The sequence below is a fragment of the Hermetia illucens genome, chromosome 6, assembly GCF_905115235.1.
Source record: "Hermetia illucens chromosome 6, iHerIll2.2.curated.20191125, whole genome shotgun sequence".
In the NCBI taxonomy this organism is placed as follows: Eukaryota; Metazoa; Arthropoda; class Insecta; order Diptera; family Stratiomyidae; genus Hermetia; species Hermetia illucens.
This window is the reverse complement of record NC_051854.1, coordinates 83,796,245-83,815,020: the sequence shown is the minus strand read 5'-3', so window position 1 is coordinate 83,815,020 and position 18,776 is coordinate 83,796,245. Positions and strand designations below refer to the sequence as shown.

The 18,776-nt window shown below is 43.4% G+C and overlaps 4 protein-coding genes across 5 annotated transcripts in view; 2 read left to right on the top strand and 2 right to left on the bottom strand.

The window, feature by feature from the left end:
• Nucleotides 1-1,207: 1,207 nt before the first annotated feature.
• Nucleotides 1,208-2,769, bottom strand: LOC119658678 (serine/threonine-protein kinase 16). Its single transcript, XM_038066241.1, has 3 exons — nt 2,519-2,769; nt 1,853-2,447; nt 1,208-1,780 (listed from the first exon to the last, which is right to left on the bottom strand). The coding sequence occupies exons 1-3, from the start codon at nt 2,626-2,628 to the stop codon at nt 1,529-1,531; spliced, it is 957 nt and encodes a 318-aa protein (XP_037922169.1). The 5' UTR covers nt 2,629-2,769; the 3' UTR covers nt 1,208-1,528.
• LOC119658679 (mitochondrial import inner membrane translocase subunit Tim10B) lies at nt 2,738-8,218 on the top strand. The gene is made up of 3 exons (XM_038066243.1): nt 2,738-2,906; nt 2,963-3,058; nt 7,753-8,218. Exons 1-3 carry the CDS (start codon nt 2,886-2,888, stop codon nt 8,011-8,013), a joined length of 378 nt encoding a protein of 125 aa, XP_037922171.1. The 5' UTR covers nt 2,738-2,885; the 3' UTR covers nt 8,014-8,218.
• The window catches only part of LOC119660060 (zinc finger protein 184-like), a 29,050-nt gene continuing 18,406 nt past the window's right edge, over nt 8,133-18,776 (bottom strand). Inside the window, exons 14-20 of the mRNA XM_038068439.1 lie at nt 14,031-14,209; nt 9,634-9,987; nt 9,545-9,574; nt 9,069-9,388; nt 8,871-9,005; nt 8,706-8,816; nt 8,133-8,645 (exon numbers count right to left, since the gene is read on the bottom strand). Of these exons, the coding sequence (XP_037924367.1) occupies nt 8,288-8,645; nt 8,706-8,816; nt 8,871-9,005; nt 9,069-9,388; nt 9,545-9,574; nt 9,634-9,987; nt 14,031-14,209 (1,487 nt within the window). The 3' untranslated portion in view covers nt 8,133-8,287. The remainder of the gene's footprint in view (nt 8,646-8,705; nt 8,817-8,870; nt 9,006-9,068; nt 9,389-9,544; nt 9,575-9,633; nt 9,988-14,030; nt 14,210-18,776) is intronic.
• On the top strand, nt 14,254-15,736 carry LOC119658677. Of its 2 annotated transcripts, none has more exons than XM_038066240.1 (3): nt 14,254-14,401; nt 14,463-14,597; nt 14,682-15,736. In XM_038066240.1, exon 3 carries the CDS (start codon nt 14,701-14,703, stop codon nt 15,676-15,678), a length of 978 nt encoding a protein of 325 aa, XP_037922168.1. In that variant the 5' UTR covers nt 14,254-14,401; nt 14,463-14,597; nt 14,682-14,700; the 3' UTR covers nt 15,679-15,736. The 2 variants fall into 2 exon arrangements, with proteins under 2 accessions (XP_037922168.1, XP_037922167.1); XM_038066239.1 differs by having other exon boundaries at nt 14,463-14,618.

Here is an 18,776-nt window from a genome sequence, read left to right as displayed (position 1 = left end):
CGAGATTTGTATAATATCAATGTACACAGGATATTGGGGACTTCTCTTGTGTTAATGATAAGAAGGGTTGTTTGCTCACCGATCGACAAGCCGCGACGGATAGACATTTCGAGCGGATTTCGGCAGAAGAATTTGTTCTTCCTCCACTTCCTGAACCACTGTCGACATTTGAAGCAATGAGCAATTCCACCTGCCACCACGATTGAAGTCGAAGAAACAATAAAATAAATGAAATCAGGGAACCCGATAGGACCTAACAACATTGCATCTGAGCTGTGGATAGCGAAAGGCTGGGAACTGCTCTATACAGGTGATATTTCCTTAGCGACTCATAGCAAAGTTGATCTTGAGGAACTTGTCGAAAACTGAAATGCATGAGACTGTATCTGAATAAAACAGCCACCATCATTGTCAGTGGCCTGCCCAGAACCGACCGGTTGAAACTATCGTGGGAGAACTTGAGCAAAAGAACTTACCTCTCGATCACTAGCTTAAAGAATTGGCCCTACAACACAGTATATAGGTTGGAGGGTCCGGGCGCTGCCAAAATGGCCGGAAAGTGGCGGAATCTTTTGAAAATCTTCAAACGATCATATCTCTGTTAATATTGAAAATTTCGAAAAAAATTTGCACCATCCATTGACAGTATGGGGAACTCCCTTTAAACTTAACATAAAGCAGCGCCACTTGCTATATGTAAAAGGAACAACAGACCACACGCTCTCAGTAAGTTTCGTAACAATCGGTCTAGCCGGTTCCGAATCGATCGGGTGTGGCAGGCAGACAGACAGGTTTTTGTGGAGTTATTTTGTGCAGCAAGGGGTGAAACAATGTTTGATCGTTCTCCTTAGCATTTCACGCGGGTAATTAATATTGACAAATTTATATTTTTATGAGTAACTGCCAGTTGACAGACGTCACAAAACATGGCGCCGGCTTTTCAGTCTTTTTGAATTTGATTGAAATTTAAAATGCTGTAGTTTTTTTTCAAAAACAGTCTTTGAGTGTTTTGTTACATTGCACCATAGAAATGATTTCCGTCATTACTGAAAATAAAGTGGGGACTATTGAGTCGGCTCATTCATGGGTTACCTGCCTCTAAACAACCACATGTTGCACCACCATGTCAGCTGGTGTCCAAGGAGAGGCGTCCTGGCTCTTCCTACAAGGAAATACCATTAATTTTAGAGAAGAAGAAAGCAGAAACTCGGGTTTGGAACATTTATATAATATTTTCAAAAATACAGCTGCAAGTGATCATAAAAAACATTTAATTCTTAATCTCGAACATTAAAATTCGTACATAAAATCACGCACGAGGACCTTAACTGTTTCACATATTCATCCTCACTTAGCTATGCTGCTCGATTAAATTATAGCTGGAATGGGCTCTATTTGCTAAATATAAAATTTATATGGTACAATAACGGAGAACAAATTGCGGTAAAAATGTTGTTCTTATTTTTCGATGCATGTCGATAGTAAATTGCGAATCTTTAGACTTAAGCTTACTAAGACGGCTAATTCCTTACACACGGCTTTCAAGCTTCGACACCAAGTCTTGAGCCTTCTCAATCACGCTGTAAATGAATGGTCGCTCCATTGGATTCAGTCGCATCATGAACAGTACCAGGTCCTGGAGATCGTGCGTGTACGCTGAATCTTCCGGGAAATGGATGTTTCCACTCAATACGGCTAGCGCCACACTGTCACCCTTCTCGTAAATAGGATCGAAGGGGCATTTGAAGAAGCACATCGCGTATAAAACGCATCCCAGGCTCTGGAAAGAAAGCGGCCATTAGTGGTAGGGAGAATCGAGAATGACAAGCTTGTGAAAGGGACATGGACTCACCCATATGTCCGTCCTCTCATCAATCATGCAGTAACTTTGTACCGAAAACAATTCAGGCGCCCGATACACAATGGAGCATCTTTCTTCCGCTAGTTCCTGCAGTCGTTGTGCGTCTTGCTGCCCGCAAATCTGCACTCGAGCCTCGGTCGCCGAGCCCAAGTCAACAATGACCGGTTCGAAAGTGTCTGTCAAGCAGATATTGGCAGTCTTCAAATCTCGATGTGCCAGCGGTTCGGGCTTGGCATCGTGCAACGCCTTCACCCCCTCACAAATTCCCAGGAACAGTTGCAGCACCTGTGCCTCCGGCATGAAATCCTTTGTTCTCGCGCGAATATTCAAATGATCTTGCAATGAGCCGTTCTTATAGTAGGGCAACACCATGTATAATTGACTAGTTGTGTTTATCACAATATCGGCTGAGCCTTTAAGCACGTAGTCAACCACTTGCACAACATTTTCGTGATTAATCTTTCGGCAAATTTCTATCTCACGCATTCCAATGTTCTGGTCATCGATGCTGTAGCAAGTGATTCGTTTTAAGGCATATCTTTTTCTCGTTATGCTATTCTCAACTAAATCTATTAAGCTGAAGCCACTGCAATGACAAACGGTAGCATAAGTAGTCGCACAAATGACTAATAAAGTAATAAAATTAGGATAACTTACCCTTGCGCGATATGATCGAGAACGATGTACTTTGTCCCATTTATGTTTATACTTTCTTTCGTACATAAGCAACCCATTTTGAAAATAATCGCCCAACCTAAGCTGTTCATGTTGCTAAAAACAAAACTCAGGTTCGTAGTTAGATGTCTAAGTTATTTGTTTATAATAAAACCGAATGGAATTTTGCACTCAAATGTCACGTCATGATAGTAAATCTATCGGGATTTGACAGGTGGTAGTGCAGAGCAGAATCTCCGTGACGTTCCAGCAAATTTCGAAACTTCAAACGAACAGTTTTCGAAAGTTGGGGGAAATCATAACCTCAAGTGTTAAGTCAAACTTATCAGGAGGCAATTGGTCTTCCGCAATGGATCCTCAGATTCGGAATGTGAGATTTCTGTTAAATCTATTCGTAGGAATCAGATTTATCTACTCTCATTTCAGTTTAGGGACTTCCTACAGTTGTACAACAAAATCACGGAACTCTGTTTCTCTCATTGTGTGGACAATTTCTTCAGTCGGGAGACAAGTCGGGAAGAGGTAATTTTGTGAAAAATGAATGAAATTAGCGAAAAACAAGGCGACTTTGAGTTTGTGAAATGTTTGGGAATTGTTCAGTTTTTAAGTAGAATATTGGATAGGTGAGATCATCAATTTGTTCTTGTGGGAACGAGTGAGAACTTATGGACCAGAATATAAGGCCACCGTAATTAGTTTCTCATCTCTTTTGCTTTTTCTATGTTTTGTATGCAATGTGTGAGTATCCTTTCATTCCATACAATACCCAGAGTAGAATTCTATAGAGGAATTTTATAGTTACCGAACACTGAGACCCACGGAGGACGATTCTTCGTCTAGATTGCGCTAATACGTGAAGCAATTTCATAATCCAGCCCACCATTGGCTGATAGCATTGATCTGAGATATATAAATGGCTCAGTTATGGCTAGGTCCTCGTCTACAATGATGATATAGTTATCAGCAGGCACGTTGCAGGCTTTTGCATCGAGAAGTTGCCAGGAGGCATCCTTCTCGTTATCAAGTCGACCTGCCTGTGGTGCATACGGAGTGAAGAAGTGAACTTTGCGATTAGCTGATACAATGGTGACCTTCATCGGCCGGTAATCAGCTATATCGACTTCTTTGCACTGCAAAGACTATGAATTATTCTTAGCCCCAACTCACAGGGCTTTTATTTTGCTCGGACTAATTTACATACGCCGTCCATGCGTCAAGAACCCTTGCCTATTGCTCGACAGGACCGCAGGTCGTTCTGCTTCTCCGAGGCTTTGGATATTTCAACACCATCATTTTGGTTTTCAAGGAGTTTCCTCTACATCCCACGCGGGGGTTAAGATGTGGTTGAAGATTCTATCTTTATCTCATATCAATCAGAAACAACGCCTCGAATAGGGACGATCATATGTCGGTGACTTACCTTCGCTTGCATGTTGCAAGTGCGTCTGCACGCAAAGCTTCAAACCGCCCAAATTCAACACAAGCCGTCACTGTGATCTCGCTATCATCCAACAATGAGAAAACTTTCTTACTGCGCGAATGAACTGTTGGCTACATCCTCAAGGACGTCACAGACCTTGGTTGACTTCGGAAACGAACAGGCGGATCGATGATCGTAAGGAGTTGAGAGCTTTGTTAATGGCTACGGACGAAAAAAAGCGAGATGTGCAGTGTAGCGGGCGTAATAACAAAAGAAATATCATAATTGCACTGGTCACACACAATCGGCTGGCAAGGCTATATATTGTGGGATGCGCATGGTATAATTTTCACCGGCTATCTTGAGACGGGGGAAAAACCATCAAAACGACTATTCACCATCATCAACGGCGCAACAACCGGTATCCGGTTTATCCCTGCCTTAATAAGGAACTCAAGACACCCCAGTTTTGCGCCGAGATCCACCAATTTGATATCCCTAAAAGCTGTCTGGCGTCATGACCTACGCCATCGCCATCCGTCTACCTCATTTTCTTTTTCTACCATAGATATTGCCCTTATAGACTTTCCGGGCTGGATTATCCTCATCCACACGGATTATGTGACCTGCTCACTGCAACCTGTTGAACCAGATTTTATCTACAACCAGACGGTCGTGGTATCGCTCATAGATTTCGTCATTATGCAGGCTACTGAATCGTCCATCCTCATGTAGGAGGCCAAAAATTCTTCGGAGGATTTTTGTCTTGAACGCGGCCAACAGTTCGCAGTTTTTTTGCTAAGAACCCAAGTCTACGAGGAATACATAAGGACTGGCAAGATCATACGTCTTGTACAGTAAGAGCTTTGACCCTATGGTAAAACGTTTCGAGCGAAACAGTTTTTGTAAGCTGAAATAAGCTCTGTTGGCAGCCAACAACCGTGCGCGGAGTTCATCATCGTAGCTGTTATCGGTTGTCATTTTCGACCCTAAATAGGAGAGATTCCCAACGGTCTCAAAGTTGTAGTCTCCTGTCTTCATTGTTTTCGTTTGACCAGTGCGATTCGATGTTGTTTGTTCTTTTGATTTTGACGCTGACGTTGCCACCATGTGCAGCCCAAGATCTCGCGCCAATCGTCGTCTGCTCTATCTGGATGAAGGCAGTTTGTACATTTCGGGTTCTTCCCATGATGTCGATATCGTCAGCGTAGGCCAGTAGTTGAATGGACTTGAAAAGGATGGTGCCTCTCGCATTTACATCGGCATCGTATTGGACCGTTGTTGATGTTGAATGGTCTCGAGAGTGATCCTGCTGCTTTTTATCTGGCCTCGCACATTGGTCAAGGTCCTGGCTATGCTCTCATAGACGGCTTTAAAGAAGATTAAAAGAAAAAAGATGGTCAAACTGATGTCCATATTCCAACAGTTTTTCCATCGCTTGTCGTAAAGAGAAAATCTGGTCGGTTGCTGATATGCCTGGAGTGTAGCCTCTTTGGTATGGGCCAATGATGTTCTGCGCGTATGAGGCTAGCAAGATTGAGAAGAATATCTTATATATGGTACTCAGCAACGTGATACCTCTATAATTGCTGCACTGCGTGATATCCCCCTTTTTATGTATGAGACAGATAATGCCTCTTTGCCAGTCGTCAGGTATTGATTCGCTGTCCTATACTTTGAGCATCAGTTGATGAACCACTTGGTGTAGTTGGTCGCCTCCATATTTAACCAATTCGGCTGTAACTCTATCGGCTCCTGGCGGCTTATGGTTTTTAAGCCGATTAATTGCACGGACTGTTTCTCCTAAACTTGGTGGTAGCAGTATTTGTCCGTCGTCTTCAGTTGGCGGGACCTCCAACTCGCCGATATTTTGGTTATTGAGAAGTTCATCAAAGTACTCAACCCATCGCTCCAATATGCATATTCTGTCGGAAATCAGATTTCCCTCTTTGTCTCGGCAGGATGAGCATCGAGATGTATAAGGCTTCATACTGCTGAGTTGTTGGTAAAACTTGCGCGCCTGGTGCGGTTGCTTCCTGTACTTTTCTCCCAGCCTTCCTTTTTCCGTATGCAGCATTCTTCCGTTCCGTAGCTAGCTCACATTCATCCTCAAACCAGCCGTTCTGACTTTTCTTGCGGCTGGGGCCAAGTATCTTTGTGGCCGTATCAATGATAACGTTCTTTAGGTGGTTGTGGATATCATTTGTTGATGCTTCATCTCCAGGATCTGTGTTGTCTGCGATTATTGCAGCATCCATTTCCGTCTAAAAGTTGTTGCGGAGGGCTGTGCTGTGGATGGCTTCAGTGTTAACTCTCATCTGATTGTCAGAGGGGATTCTGGGTGGTGTTGTTATTCGAACTCGGAGCACTATGCCAACGAGATAGTGATCGGAGTCTAGTCTCCAGGAAACCGGTTTCTGTCCACCGCATCTTTTGCAACGCTGTTACATCAGCATTATATTATCGACGAAGAACAGGTGCACTAGAGATCTTAACTAATCACGTGGTATACATTTCTGAAATCATTGCGATCTGCGGCATCTTCCGCTTCCCTGCAATAGCAAATTTTCTCTTGCCACGTCATACACTACGTTGAATTTTCGCTCAATATCGGAGTTCGTGCGCGGCACGCTCACCATCACTCGCAGCGGTCAGTGGAGCCTTCAATCCCTTTCATTCATTGGTCTGCTTCCCCCACACTGCGAGAAGTGGCGGACGTAATACGCAAGCGAACGTAAGCGACCATTGGATTGTGATCGCTTTCGAGGCCGATGTCAGCGCCTCTCTTGTTACGGACATCCAGGAGACAACTCCTAAATCTACTACTGATCGCGAAGTGGTCGATCTGTTTGCTTGCATGGCATCGGTCAGTTGAAACCCAACTGATCTTATGGCAGATTCTGTGCTCGAACAATGTACCGGTACAATTAATACTAGTGCTGGGCGGTTCCTTAACCGATGATGAATAAAGTGGCACTGTGTGTGGCGGGTGGCGATAGATGCATCAATCAACGCTTCAAATCCAAAACTTAGCACTCCTAGGATCAAGTTACAAAAGGAAACCGGTATAGCATTGCTCTCTCCCGGAAGGAAGCATCAAATAATTATGCATATCATCCCCCACTGATGACAACTCATTCAATAAGATTGGCTTGAACACCCAAGTCCAGAAAAAGAGCGAAACGCCGATCAAAACAACGATGATTTGATACCAGACAATTATTTGGAAATTTCTCAATTCAACTCAAACTAAACTTATTACAACAAGAAGTAGCGAACCCAATTCAAGCGAATGGACACTACTATCATATAATAATAATGATAATCGTTAGCGCAACAATCCCTATTGGATCTAGGCCTTGAAGTGTGTTAGAGGTACACTACAGTACACTGTAGGAGGCAATGTGGTCAGCATTGCGCTGACAGCTATCGAACGGAGAAAACCTAAAGAGAGGAGGAGGATCCTGGCAACTTTCACATGTTTCTTCGTCTCCAGAAATAGGAAGTAAGCTCTCTTGAAATCCCCTTTCCCACCAACACTAATGACAGAGTTGAAGGAATGTTCATTTTTTAGAAGGCCTTGTGAATGTTAAAATAAGTAGTCACAAAAATAACACATGCACCAAACCTCAACTTTAATGTGATTACGCCTCCTGCGAGGTTACGCCAATATTCATTGACTTGAACATAAATCACCTCTTATTGGATGTCGTTTTTGGAAGATATTGATTCATCGTCTCCCTGGCGTATGCAATCTAGACATTTCAACAATCTATCTTATCCCTTCTTTTCACAGGCAGCATGTTTGGACAAATGCGTGCAGAAATTCACTCGAGTCAATCAGCGCATCATGAATGTTTACGTTGAAGTGCAAACGGGAATCAACGAACGTCGAGTAGCCGAAATGGAAGCCCAAGCTCAATCTCAAACGCTGGCATCAACAGAGCAACAACAAGCGATTCCGACAGCCAATCAAAGTGACTCCTTTGCAGACTCCAACACTATGCCCCAGATTGAAGTGAAAACACCACAGGAAGCTGATAACGCCGTCAGATAACAACAAATGAATGCCATATTTTTCATCCTAGACTCTTAGTTGCATACGGCTAGAAGACCTTTACTATGTTAAGAAGGATCACTGAGCTTCAAATGTAAAAAACCAAACGCTACATGGGATACTGTAGGAATCTTATATATATTTCATGTTTCCAAAAAATTAGATGTTGCTTAAAATAAAAAGGGGCATATTATTTAAAACTAGACATAAATCTATTGCAATAATTATTTTACTTATCATCATATTATTTTCTTCACCGTGCATTCTTATTTATTTAAAACAAAAACAGCGGCAAAGGTTGTGCTCTCTCCATGTTTGCAGTCGGATTGCCCGGGTTACTGTTGTGGCTGCTGTCGTTCGAATTGCTCATTATCTGACTTGGAAGAATTTGCACTTTAATATCGGGTACTTGCGCTGGAACTGCCATTGTGATTGGTGCTGGGTCTGTGGTGGTTGTAGTCACCGCAGTGGAGGATGTTGGAGCCGGCCCAGGTGTAGCTACTAGCGTTTGTGATGGTTGTGTGGCAGATGCTGCCGCTTGTTTCTCCGCAGAAGGCTTTTGGTGAATTAATGTACTTAAGTGAGCTTTGAGATGATGAGCTCGAGTGAATCGCTTTCCGCATTCATCACAACTGAAATGTTGACAAATTGGTGAGTGTGGTGTTCAATGATTGCAGTGAATGGTTACTAACCTATATCGCTTCTCACCGGTGTGCGTTAATTTATGAGCGCTTAGTACATGTGAGTATGTAAATGTTTTGCCACAAGTTTCGCATTTGTATGGACGTTCACCCGTATGGGTTCTGAAATTCAATCCCGATTAAAGATTTGATATTGAAATCTAAACTGGAATGTACCTTTCATGCTTGTTCTTAGTTCCAAGGTCGGAAAATCTTCGGCCACAATACTGGCATTCATAAGGTTTTTGTCCAGTGTGCGTCCTCATGTGTCGAGTCAGCTGACTATTCAGACCAAATGCAGCGCCACAAATCCTGAAAGAACATTTTAATGAAAGCTAGATATTTCTGAAAAAGCCGTTGTGAAAAATGGCATACTCGCAGTCATATGGTTTTTCCTTTCGATGCCATCGCATATGGTTGTCTAGTGAGTATCTCATTTTGTAAACATTCCCGCATACGTCACAGATATGTTGTGGTTTCTCATTTAAGTTGCGATATTTAATGACCGGCGTGCCATCAGAATCCATGGCAAGTGTTTTCGATGTTTCCTTCTTCACGCGGGGCCCCCGTGGCCCTCTGCCTTTGCCGGTGCCCGCTGGTTTCTCGCGCGGTGGATCTGTCTTTTTCGGCCTACCTCTTTTCCTTCTCGGCGGAGCATCTTCATCACCTTCTATTTTCACTTCTCTTTTGGGTTTCTAGGGAAATTAATTTAGAGTTGAGTTTCTAAGAATGGATACCTCATTTCAGAATCATATTCCTAACATTTGCTTCCGAAAATAACACCCGAAATAAACAGAGTTCAGGGATCATTCCAAAAATAAAATAAAAAGTAATTAACAACAAATATTTACCTCAGTATCAGAATCATCATCTCTCTCCACCTGAGAATCATTAATTTACCATTAAAAGCAAAAACTCTTCATTATGACAGCAAACTTACCTCCTCTTTAGGTGGTTCATAGGTGCTATCATTATCGTCATCATCGTTGTCGTGATCATCCATATCCTCATCATCGACATTTTCCAAAAATTCAGGGACAGGATTCTCAAATACCGTAACGGTTTCCGAATAATCGTGGAGATCGATTTCATTTTCCGAAAAGTGGTCCGCGAGTTTGTCAAGGCTATTGACATCCTTGACATCATCTTCCACGTCACTTTCAACTTTCTTCTCCGCAAAACTTCGCAATACTTCATCAGAACTCTTACAGGTTATTCGAAATTTATATGCTACACTTAAGAATGCTGAACATTTTTTACATATTTCTTGGGGCAAATTTGTATCGCGGGTTATCTGAAATTTTGTTAGAAAAAATCTTCTGTTTAGAAAGGATGCGCAGCTGCATTTCCAATATTGCTTTAATTCATAAAGTGTTCACGATAAAATTGTAGTGGCGGTTGGAGAATTCCTAGAAGAACATCTAGATAGGCTGACTCTATACTATTCAAAATATTCGTTCGAATTTAAATAAATAATTTGAAAAAAATCGAAAACTAGAAGTTCTGCAGAGGAATCAATTCGTCAAAATGCGCGTCTCCCTGACCTACGCTCCTCTTCCTCTACTGTTCTCCGTCACATATTTCTAAGATGACCCACTCGCAAGCTTTCTGGGATAGTGAATTCGGTGGTAATTGTCGTCCCTTAAAGCGAAACCTTTCTACCGACACTCACCATGTGATCATTTTTAGACAAAAAAACGAAAACAGATTGAGCGGTTTTGTTGTATGCAGCGACATTAAGTTCGCTACTGCTATCGGCAGAATGACGCTTCCTAGGTACATAAACCGTTGGACACTCGACATTCTACCCATTAACGGAAAAATAAAAAATCGGATGAAATCACCAGACTGACTACTGGACGTTATTGGTATCTGCAGTTAATGTTATAAGAGAGCGTGTGTGTTGTGAATTAAACTCATTTTTTCTCGTACCATAAACCACACTACGCGCCATCGCTGTCGGTTCCTGGCAGTATACTGCGACTCTTTTATAATTTAGAATAGAGGTTGATTGAATATTGCTCTACTAGCAAACTCTATCTCCACCTCCACGTGGTGACCGCTGAGAGCTCTTTCTTAACGAAAAGCTGCGCCTAAAAACGAGACAAATTGTACCAACCAGGTTGGGGGTTGGGTAGAGCTGACAACCCTACACGGAAAACCGAAGTTATGAAGCCACAACAGCAGTCTCGGACTGGAGGGATAATACAACGACAAAGGAGTAACGATTTGCGCATTTTCACATGGAATTTTCCAAAATAGGGCTGATGTAACAGCGTTACAGGAGATGCGTTGGACAGGGACTGGTTTCCTGGAGAAGGCCATCCAGTAAACCATGTGTTCGGAGTAGGTTTCTTAGCCAGCTGCTGTTGTCGGCTTTGAAAACATAAGCGAGCGGCTATGCTCTCTGCGCTTGCGAGGCAAATTTAAAAATATAAGCCTCATTAACGTTCACGCCCCTACAGAGGAGACTGCAGAGCCAGAGGATACCTTCCACGAGGCAGTCGAACGAAACCCCGAAGCCAATCCCAGATATGATATCACAAGCATACTTGGGGATTTTAACAGCCAAGTAGAGACGGAGCCCGTGTTCAGGCGATAAGTTGGCTCCAATAGCTTATATCAAAGTACAAATGATAACGGACTGCGGATTATTCAATTAGCAGTGTCATGCGAAATGGTTATTGCAAGTACCTGGTTTGCGCGAAAAGCGATCCACAAACATACGGCCTCTCCAGACGGGACCACTTTCAACCAAATTGACCACGTGTTGATCAAACGCCGCCACCTCTCAGCCTTGATGAATGTCAGAACATGTAGGGGACCAGTATAGACTCGGATCACTATCTCGTTGGTATGGTGCTCCGAGCTCTAATAACACCACCCAGAATCCCCTCTGACAATCAGGTGAGAGTTAACACTGAAGCCATCCACAACACAGCCCACAGAATGCTGCATTCTCAAAGGGCGCGGGCACATGCGGAGACTTATCACGAACTCCGGCGAGCGGAAAAGCGACTGCACAGACGGAAAAAAGTAGCCTGGGAGAACGAACAGGTCTGTGAAGATACTCTCCGCTATCTTGCTAGGCCGGATAGTTCCATACGCCCAGAACATCATTGGCCCATACCAAAGAGACTTCACTCCAGGCAAATCAGCAACAGATCAGATTTTCTCTCTGCGGCAAGCGATGGAAAAACTGTTGGAATATGGACACCAGTTGCACCATCTATTCATCGACTTTAAAGCCGCCTATGATAGCATCCCGACGAAATTGATAAGACTGACTAGGCTGACCCTGACCAACGTGCGAGGCTAGATAAAAGCAGCAGGATCACTCTCAAGACCATTCAACATTAACAACGGTGTAAGACAAGGGGATGCCCAACCATGCGTCCTCTTTAACCTGACCCTCGAGAAAGTGATCCGTGATGCTGAGGTAAATGCAAGAAACGTCTCACCATAAGATCAAAGCTCTTACTGCACAAGACAATGATCTTGCCAGTCCTCATGTATTCCTCGGAGACTTGAGTTCTTAGCAAGAAGAATTGCGGAGTCTTGGCCGCGTTCCTATTATGAATGGCGTAGGTCAGGACGCCAGACAACTTTTAGGGATATCGAATTGGAGGACCTCGGCGCAAAACCGGGATGTCTGGAGTTCCTTATTAAGCCAGGCCTATACCGGATACCGGTTGTTGCGCCGTTTATGATGATGATGATGATGTTTTCCTAGCACCTAATAGCAAAAATGATCTCGAGCAACTTGGCCAAAAATGAAATGATGGCTTCACGCAACAAGGTCTCAGATTGAATCTGAATAAAACTGAATTTTTGAGGACCGATCCCCATGAAACATACACAATCATTGTCAGCAGCAATGACCCGCCCAGAACTGAGCGATTTAAATACCTCGGGTCAACGCTATCAGCCAATGGAGAACGTTATGCGTTAGGAAATTACTTCACACATTGACACAACCTGAATGAAATGGCGTTCCACAACTGGTGTTTTTTGTGATTGACGTATCAACGAACGTCTCAAATCCAAAATTTACCGCAATGTCATCCGTTCGGTCGCTCTCTATGGTTCTGGGTGTTGGCCAACTATAAGAGACAAAGAACGGCGTCATGCGGTAATGGGGGCTAATATGTTGCATTGGACTAGTGGCGTGACACGTTTTGATCACATCCGAAATGAGGACATTCGCGATCGATATGGGTTTACGCCGATCTTGGAAAAATTGCGAGAGAGGCGTCTTTGATGGTATGGTCATGTAATTCGCACTAACAAGAATTCACTTACCAAGATTGGTCTGAACATCGAAGTCGATGGTAAACGACTAAAAGGTCGGCCGAAATGACGGTGGCTTGATACGCTGGATGGAGATTTAGAAGCGTCGAGATTGCATCCAGATCAGGCATTTAATAGGGCCAAATGGCGAGGCCGATCACGACGAGCCGACCCCGCTTGTGAACGGAACAAAGGCGGAAGAAAAAGAAAATTGTGGTTGCATGATTACGTGATTACAATCATAATCACTTAATCATGATTACGATTTAGCCCAGCTCTGGTATGTAAGCACCCTTAAAAAAAAGTACTCATAGGTCATAAACTAGCATACAACGTGGATTTTTAACGACTGACTCAAATAAAATTGAGAGACATGAAAGCCCGAAGCTGCCCTTCAGGATTCAACTTTTATTTTCCGCTTAGCCCTTTCGCGGCTTCCACTTCTTAGAACACAAGCCTTTTACCCAATTTATAGTCGAGAACAATAAAACTGAGCTTTTATCAATAAATACATCATATAAACCGCATAAATTCCGTCACGAACACTGTCTTTGATTTATTATCAGAAGGATGGCATCCTTTGTCTGGAAAAAGGTACATTCCCAATAGTAACCAAATATTTCAGAGCATCCGCAGCTTAGATTTGCCTTTACAGGTGTCGTCACCTAACATTCCACTGACATTGAAATTTCAGCTCTTGCTTCGATTCTCAGGACAAATCAGAACCGCACAGCCGAGAAATCCCCAAAAAATGTGCACATTAACCTGCTCACAAAATCTCCTCGCGAAAAGCCAAACGAACAGGTTGAATCAATTAATCAACAAGGCGGTCCCCGAACATGACAGCAGCGTCCTCTTCCACTCCACTAACTCCCAATTTTTCCGACCGAACCCCCGTTTCCTTCGACACAAAACATTTTTCCACTCTGTTTTCCCAGATTCCTGTTCACTAGCCCCTATCCTAAGGGCGATCTATATCGACATAGGAACGCTAACAATTTCACGCCAGCAGCCACTCATTTGTCGAAAAAAAGGAAAGTGTCCTACCGTGATACCACCGCACTCCATGATTTTGTCCGCCACGACCACATCGTTCTCATCCTTCGCGAAAATTGTGCTCAGCTCCTCGCCTTCTTTGAGGCAGACACGACAAACCGACCAATTTAATTTAAATTTCATTATAACTTGCACTAGAAAAAAACACAAGATTTTTACAATAAACAACGCTGTGACATCTCAATAATTATTTAGATGGAGTGCACGGGTTACCAGCGCCGAGGAAATCGAATTCAATGTGTCAAGTTTTTTTTCGGAAGGTTGTGTGGGGGAGCGTCAAAAATTCAACCTGCCAAAGTAGTTGTGGTTGGTGAAAGTAAGAAGAAGATCATATGTTGGAATGTAATTGGTTCGTGTGGAAGGTATGTTTTGAGATTCGAAATCTGGATCAGTATTTGTTCAGAAACACTCTCCATTATTTAGACAATCCCCTATGTATCACACATTTTGTTTGGATACTTCAACGTTCCTATTATATTCTCGACAAGGTGGGTTAATTTGTCTAACCGCTGTTGGTGCATAAGAATTTTCGAGCATATTCAGAAAAGAAGAAGAAAAGTAAGACATAAACAACTGGAGGTAAACACTTTGGTAGTCTGAAAAGTATTCGAAATCCAAGTCATTTACTGCTATTATTTGCAGGCGCATATCATCCCCCACAATGTCCATTCGTGAGCTCCAAATGCCGACGAAAAAGGCGACCCGCCAGAATTCCGGGCCACAAATCAGTAACATTCTCACCCAAGGAATAGTTACTCCGCAAAACGTTAAAATCGAAGTCGAAGAACCAACTCCTACGTTCCACGATGAAATTTCCGACCTAATGCGTGGGTTTGGCGATTGCGAGAGGCCGCTCCGTGATAGCGTACAACTTGTCGAGAAAATCGTCCAGCAGCAAGTGCGCGGTATCCTCGCCGATGCCATCGACATAGCAGTCAAACGCCGCGTCGAGGCTTCCCCCTCGATAATAGACTTCGAGTTCCTCATGCGGAACCACCCCATCAAAATCAATCGAATGCGAAAGTACCTGGCGAATGTGCGACAAATGAAGCGGGACAGTGCGATTGGGATTCAATCTATGATCGAGGAAGGCATCCCAAGTCGTGATTTGGAAGAGGAGGCGGCAGATTTGGAGACCTTCGAAAAATACGACGAAGAAAAGATGCGCAGGGCATTCCGGGCTGATAGGTTGTCGATGGTTTTCAGCGGTCGATCTTACAAGGAATATGCCCAGTGCCGCAACACGTCATTTTATAGTCGAAATACAGATCGAATGCGAATGAAACTAAGGAAGTTCCTCAACGTGCCGGCCGATGTCCACCTCTCCAACTTTTGTTTGACTATTTTGGCGTATTTTGTGCATGAGACGATTGCAGCGATCGTCGACTTTGCGATATTATCACGGTTGAATACGGAGAATAGGAGCACCGACCCGCATAGTCGAATAACTTCGGCTGGCATGACTTACGACATGCCTGATTGCCCAGAGGTGACGCAGGGACGAGGCGGTGAAGGAGTCAAACCAATAACCGTTGGTGAAATTCATGAGGCCATGCGGAGATATACAATGTTCAACAGACGAACTCTTGGCTTCCATCGCAGTGGATTGGAGTCGAAAAATTGTTATTTAGCTTTGTAAGGTTTGTGTATTAAGTATTAAACTTAAGCATTAAAATAAATTGGTTTGTAATTTATTATATAAGAGTTTTACTGTTCATTCCCATTCATAACCGCTCGTGACTTCTATGGATCGTTATGCGTAGTAAAGCACCTGGGTCACTCTTGTTATCTGCTTCAGCTCCCTTACTCGGAAGCTTTGAGATGACTCAACCATCGATCTTGTGATGGTAAATTTCATTAGCTAGCCTTTTTTGGGAGTAGGGTATAGACTCCCCCCACACTCCCCACTTTTCACAAGAGAAAAAGGTGTGTTCGGCGTCACGTCGTGCACCGTTCCATTGCAGAACTCAAAATCAAGAGATCGTGCCTTCCCAATATTGTGCAGGTAACATTGGAAACCTCCACGCCCACTTAGAAGTTGGGTAAGGAAATAATCAATCTCACCATGCATTCGATCCAGCCTTTCGACTCATTTTGTCCAAAGAGTTGTCACTAGGTTAGTGCGCGCTGGTGTTCTTTATGGGCAACAACCTCTCTCAAATCTTCATCTTTGCGACTATAGATAGCTTTACGACAGTGCGATAACCACGGACGCCACCCGCAAAGCTGGTTAACTTCCTTGTCAAGGACACCAGCTCATACCTCCGCGCCAAAGAGCAGAACGGACTGCGTTGCCCCTATAAGAAGGCGCCACAGATACAGTAGATACAGGACTTCCAGCATTTGCTATTAGCCGACTCAAGGTCAAAATTCCAGCTGCAGCCCTATGTCCTACTGCTTTGCGGTCTGCATAAGGGACCAGACGCGACTCTTTTGGCATATCGGCTTTAGCAGACTAGGAAGCGTTTCAGAGGTCCGGCCCTAGGATGGATCCCTCTACTACTAGATTTCCATCCTCTTCTGGCCCTCTAGCGTCTCATAGATCAGGGAACGGTCTTTCAGATAATCCTTCAATATCGGCAAACAATAGTTTGGAACGTGGAATGAGCTTCCTAATCTGCCTAGCATATCTGTCCAACCTACGGAATTGGAGTGTGCGACTGTGTGCCTCGCCCGATGTGCGACATCCACGACCTCCATAACAACATCAGTGGATCTTCGTGCTCTGAATCCGAACTAAGAAAGTCCCTGGGAGCGCGGATCGTTTCAGCGAGTTTATTTCTGATGAGCTTTTCGAGCACTTTCCCGGCCGTGTCAAGGATACACAGCGGTCGGTATGCAGACGGCAGCTGGAGGTATTCTTTTCCTTTGATAATTAGCGCGGGTGAACCCAGATAACAGCGGTACCCGATAAGTCGAGATGCCATGAAACCGGGTCCTTGTTCTGGTATTGCTCGCTGATTAGCACTTCGGTGCATGTTAATATGTAGGATGCGAATCATACTATCCGCGTCCTAGCCATTTCCAGTTTCGCTCTGAAGACTGGACACACGTAGTGTATCCAACGGTCTCACCAGACGCTCCACGATCCTTGTAGAGAACATAATTCTCGTTTTTGTTGGAAATCTTCGCTTGATGACATACCTGACCGCAACTGCGCTAGGCTGTCTGCCTTGGTGGGGTTGTCGGCATTAGAACACTGCATACTGCTCACCCAATTTTAATTTTCCTGCTGCTAAGGAGTGTGAGTCTTTTACTTTGAACATTCAGAGAAGTGATACCTATCCGGGTGTTGGTTACCTCTGGACATTCACGATTTATGGCCTCCTCCACTTCCACCATTTCTGTGAGACAGTCAAGATTTCAGATTTCTAGAGAGCACATACAAATGAGAGCTTTCTCCACCAGTAACCCTTTGACCGCTTTGCAGAACTTACTCCTGCTAGTCGTCTTCGGGCCTAGTTCGACAAGGACTCTGCACTCTTCGTTTCCGAAGATACTTCTGCTCCATTGTCTTCGGATTTCATCCTGTATTGGATTTCACTGAAAACTTCCGTAAATGTCTTGGTTTCCGTCGGCTGCTACCTTGACCAACAATGCATAACCCATTCACAACTTAACTTACATCCCATTCACTGTCACTTCGGCCTCCTAATCCACATGTACACAGATATTTATGGTAGTTATGTTGGACCTGACTGATTTTTGTTTCCGAACACTACTTACCGCTTCGTTGATGTGATCATTAAATCTAGTTATCAGGCCTTTAGTCTGTCCTATGTGAATCTTATTACAATCATTGCACGTTATTCGGTAGATCCCGCTTTTTTCCTCCGCTGCCAAAGGATCCTTGACGCTTCCCAGTAAATTCCGCAAGATGATCGACTCGAAACTACGACTTCCAGTTGAAACTTTTTTATCCAATTCCTTATGTTGTTAAATAGGTAGGAATACGGGATACTTATCCCTTTCGAACTTGCCTCCTTATGCTACGAGATTAATGTTGTAAAGGCATTCCTATTGTGTTGCTTGATTTTCGGTACGATCAGCTTCTCAATATCTGAGGATTATACCCATTCTTAATAGCGGTGTCATTAATATGCTGTCGTTCCTTATTGAAGCCGTATTCCGAAATCATGATACGTCGGTGAATCGCTCTCCAAAATATACATTATATTTAAATTTCAAATTAAAAATTCTATTTTGGGGGAAGTCACCCCTTTTCTATCAATCTGAAACTAGCCTATACATTTGTATGGGTAGTGTCTTTAATGATTATCCTTCTTTAAAGTGTCCAGAGTACCGTGCTTCATACTTTACGCGAACCTCCTCCCAAAACTTGTTTAGACCATTACAACTATCCACATTGAACTTGTTTTAATTACTAGAGATGCCACTCGGTATTCCGAAATCCGTATTTTTGAGCGAGGCTTAATTTGGTCAATTTTTGACAAAGTGGAAAGAGGAGGCTCTGGCGACCGTTTTTGATATTCAATGTCTTCCTCTTTTTTCTCAACACCTCTTATTAACACAGGTAAAGCTAAAGACCGACGAACTTTTCATTAGTTTTTTTTTTGTTCTTAGACTAAGACCTTTTATTTGCGTTTTCGTCCTTCCATCAATTTTCGGTGGACGACGAGGTCGGCCCTTTTTAAGGTTTTGTGTAAAACAAAACCTTATTAAAATCGGTTTACTATCTGTCTGTCTGTCTTTTTCTTGGTCTGGGATTTTTACTCA

Bases quoted from the DNA above. Each gene is read 5' to 3' on its own strand.
- LOC119658677 (XM_038066240.1), top strand. From the start codon at position 14,701: ATGTCCATTCGTGAGCTCCAAATGCCGACGAAAAAGGCGACCCGCCAG.
- LOC119658678 (XM_038066241.1), bottom strand. From the start codon at position 2,628: ATGAACAGCTTAGGTTGGGCGATTATTTTCAAAATGGGTTGCTTATGT. The intron at 2,448-2,518 runs GTAAGTTATCCT...TTGTCATTGCAG, and splicing joins CTCGATCATATCGCGCAAGG to TGGCTTCAGCTTAATAGATT. The intron at 1,781-1,852 runs GTGAGTCCATGT...CTTTCTTTCCAG, and splicing joins ATGAGAGGACGGACATATGG to AGCCTGGGATGCGTTTTATA.
- LOC119658679 (XM_038066243.1), top strand. From the start codon at position 2,886: ATGGATCCTCAGATTCGGAAT. The intron at 2,907-2,962 runs GTGAGATTTCTG...CTCTCATTTCAG, and splicing joins TGGATCCTCAGATTCGGAAT to TTTAGGGACTTCCTACAGTT. The intron at 3,059-7,752 runs GTAATTTTGTGA...TTCTTTTCACAG, and splicing joins GGGAGACAAGTCGGGAAGAG to GCAGCATGTTTGGACAAATG.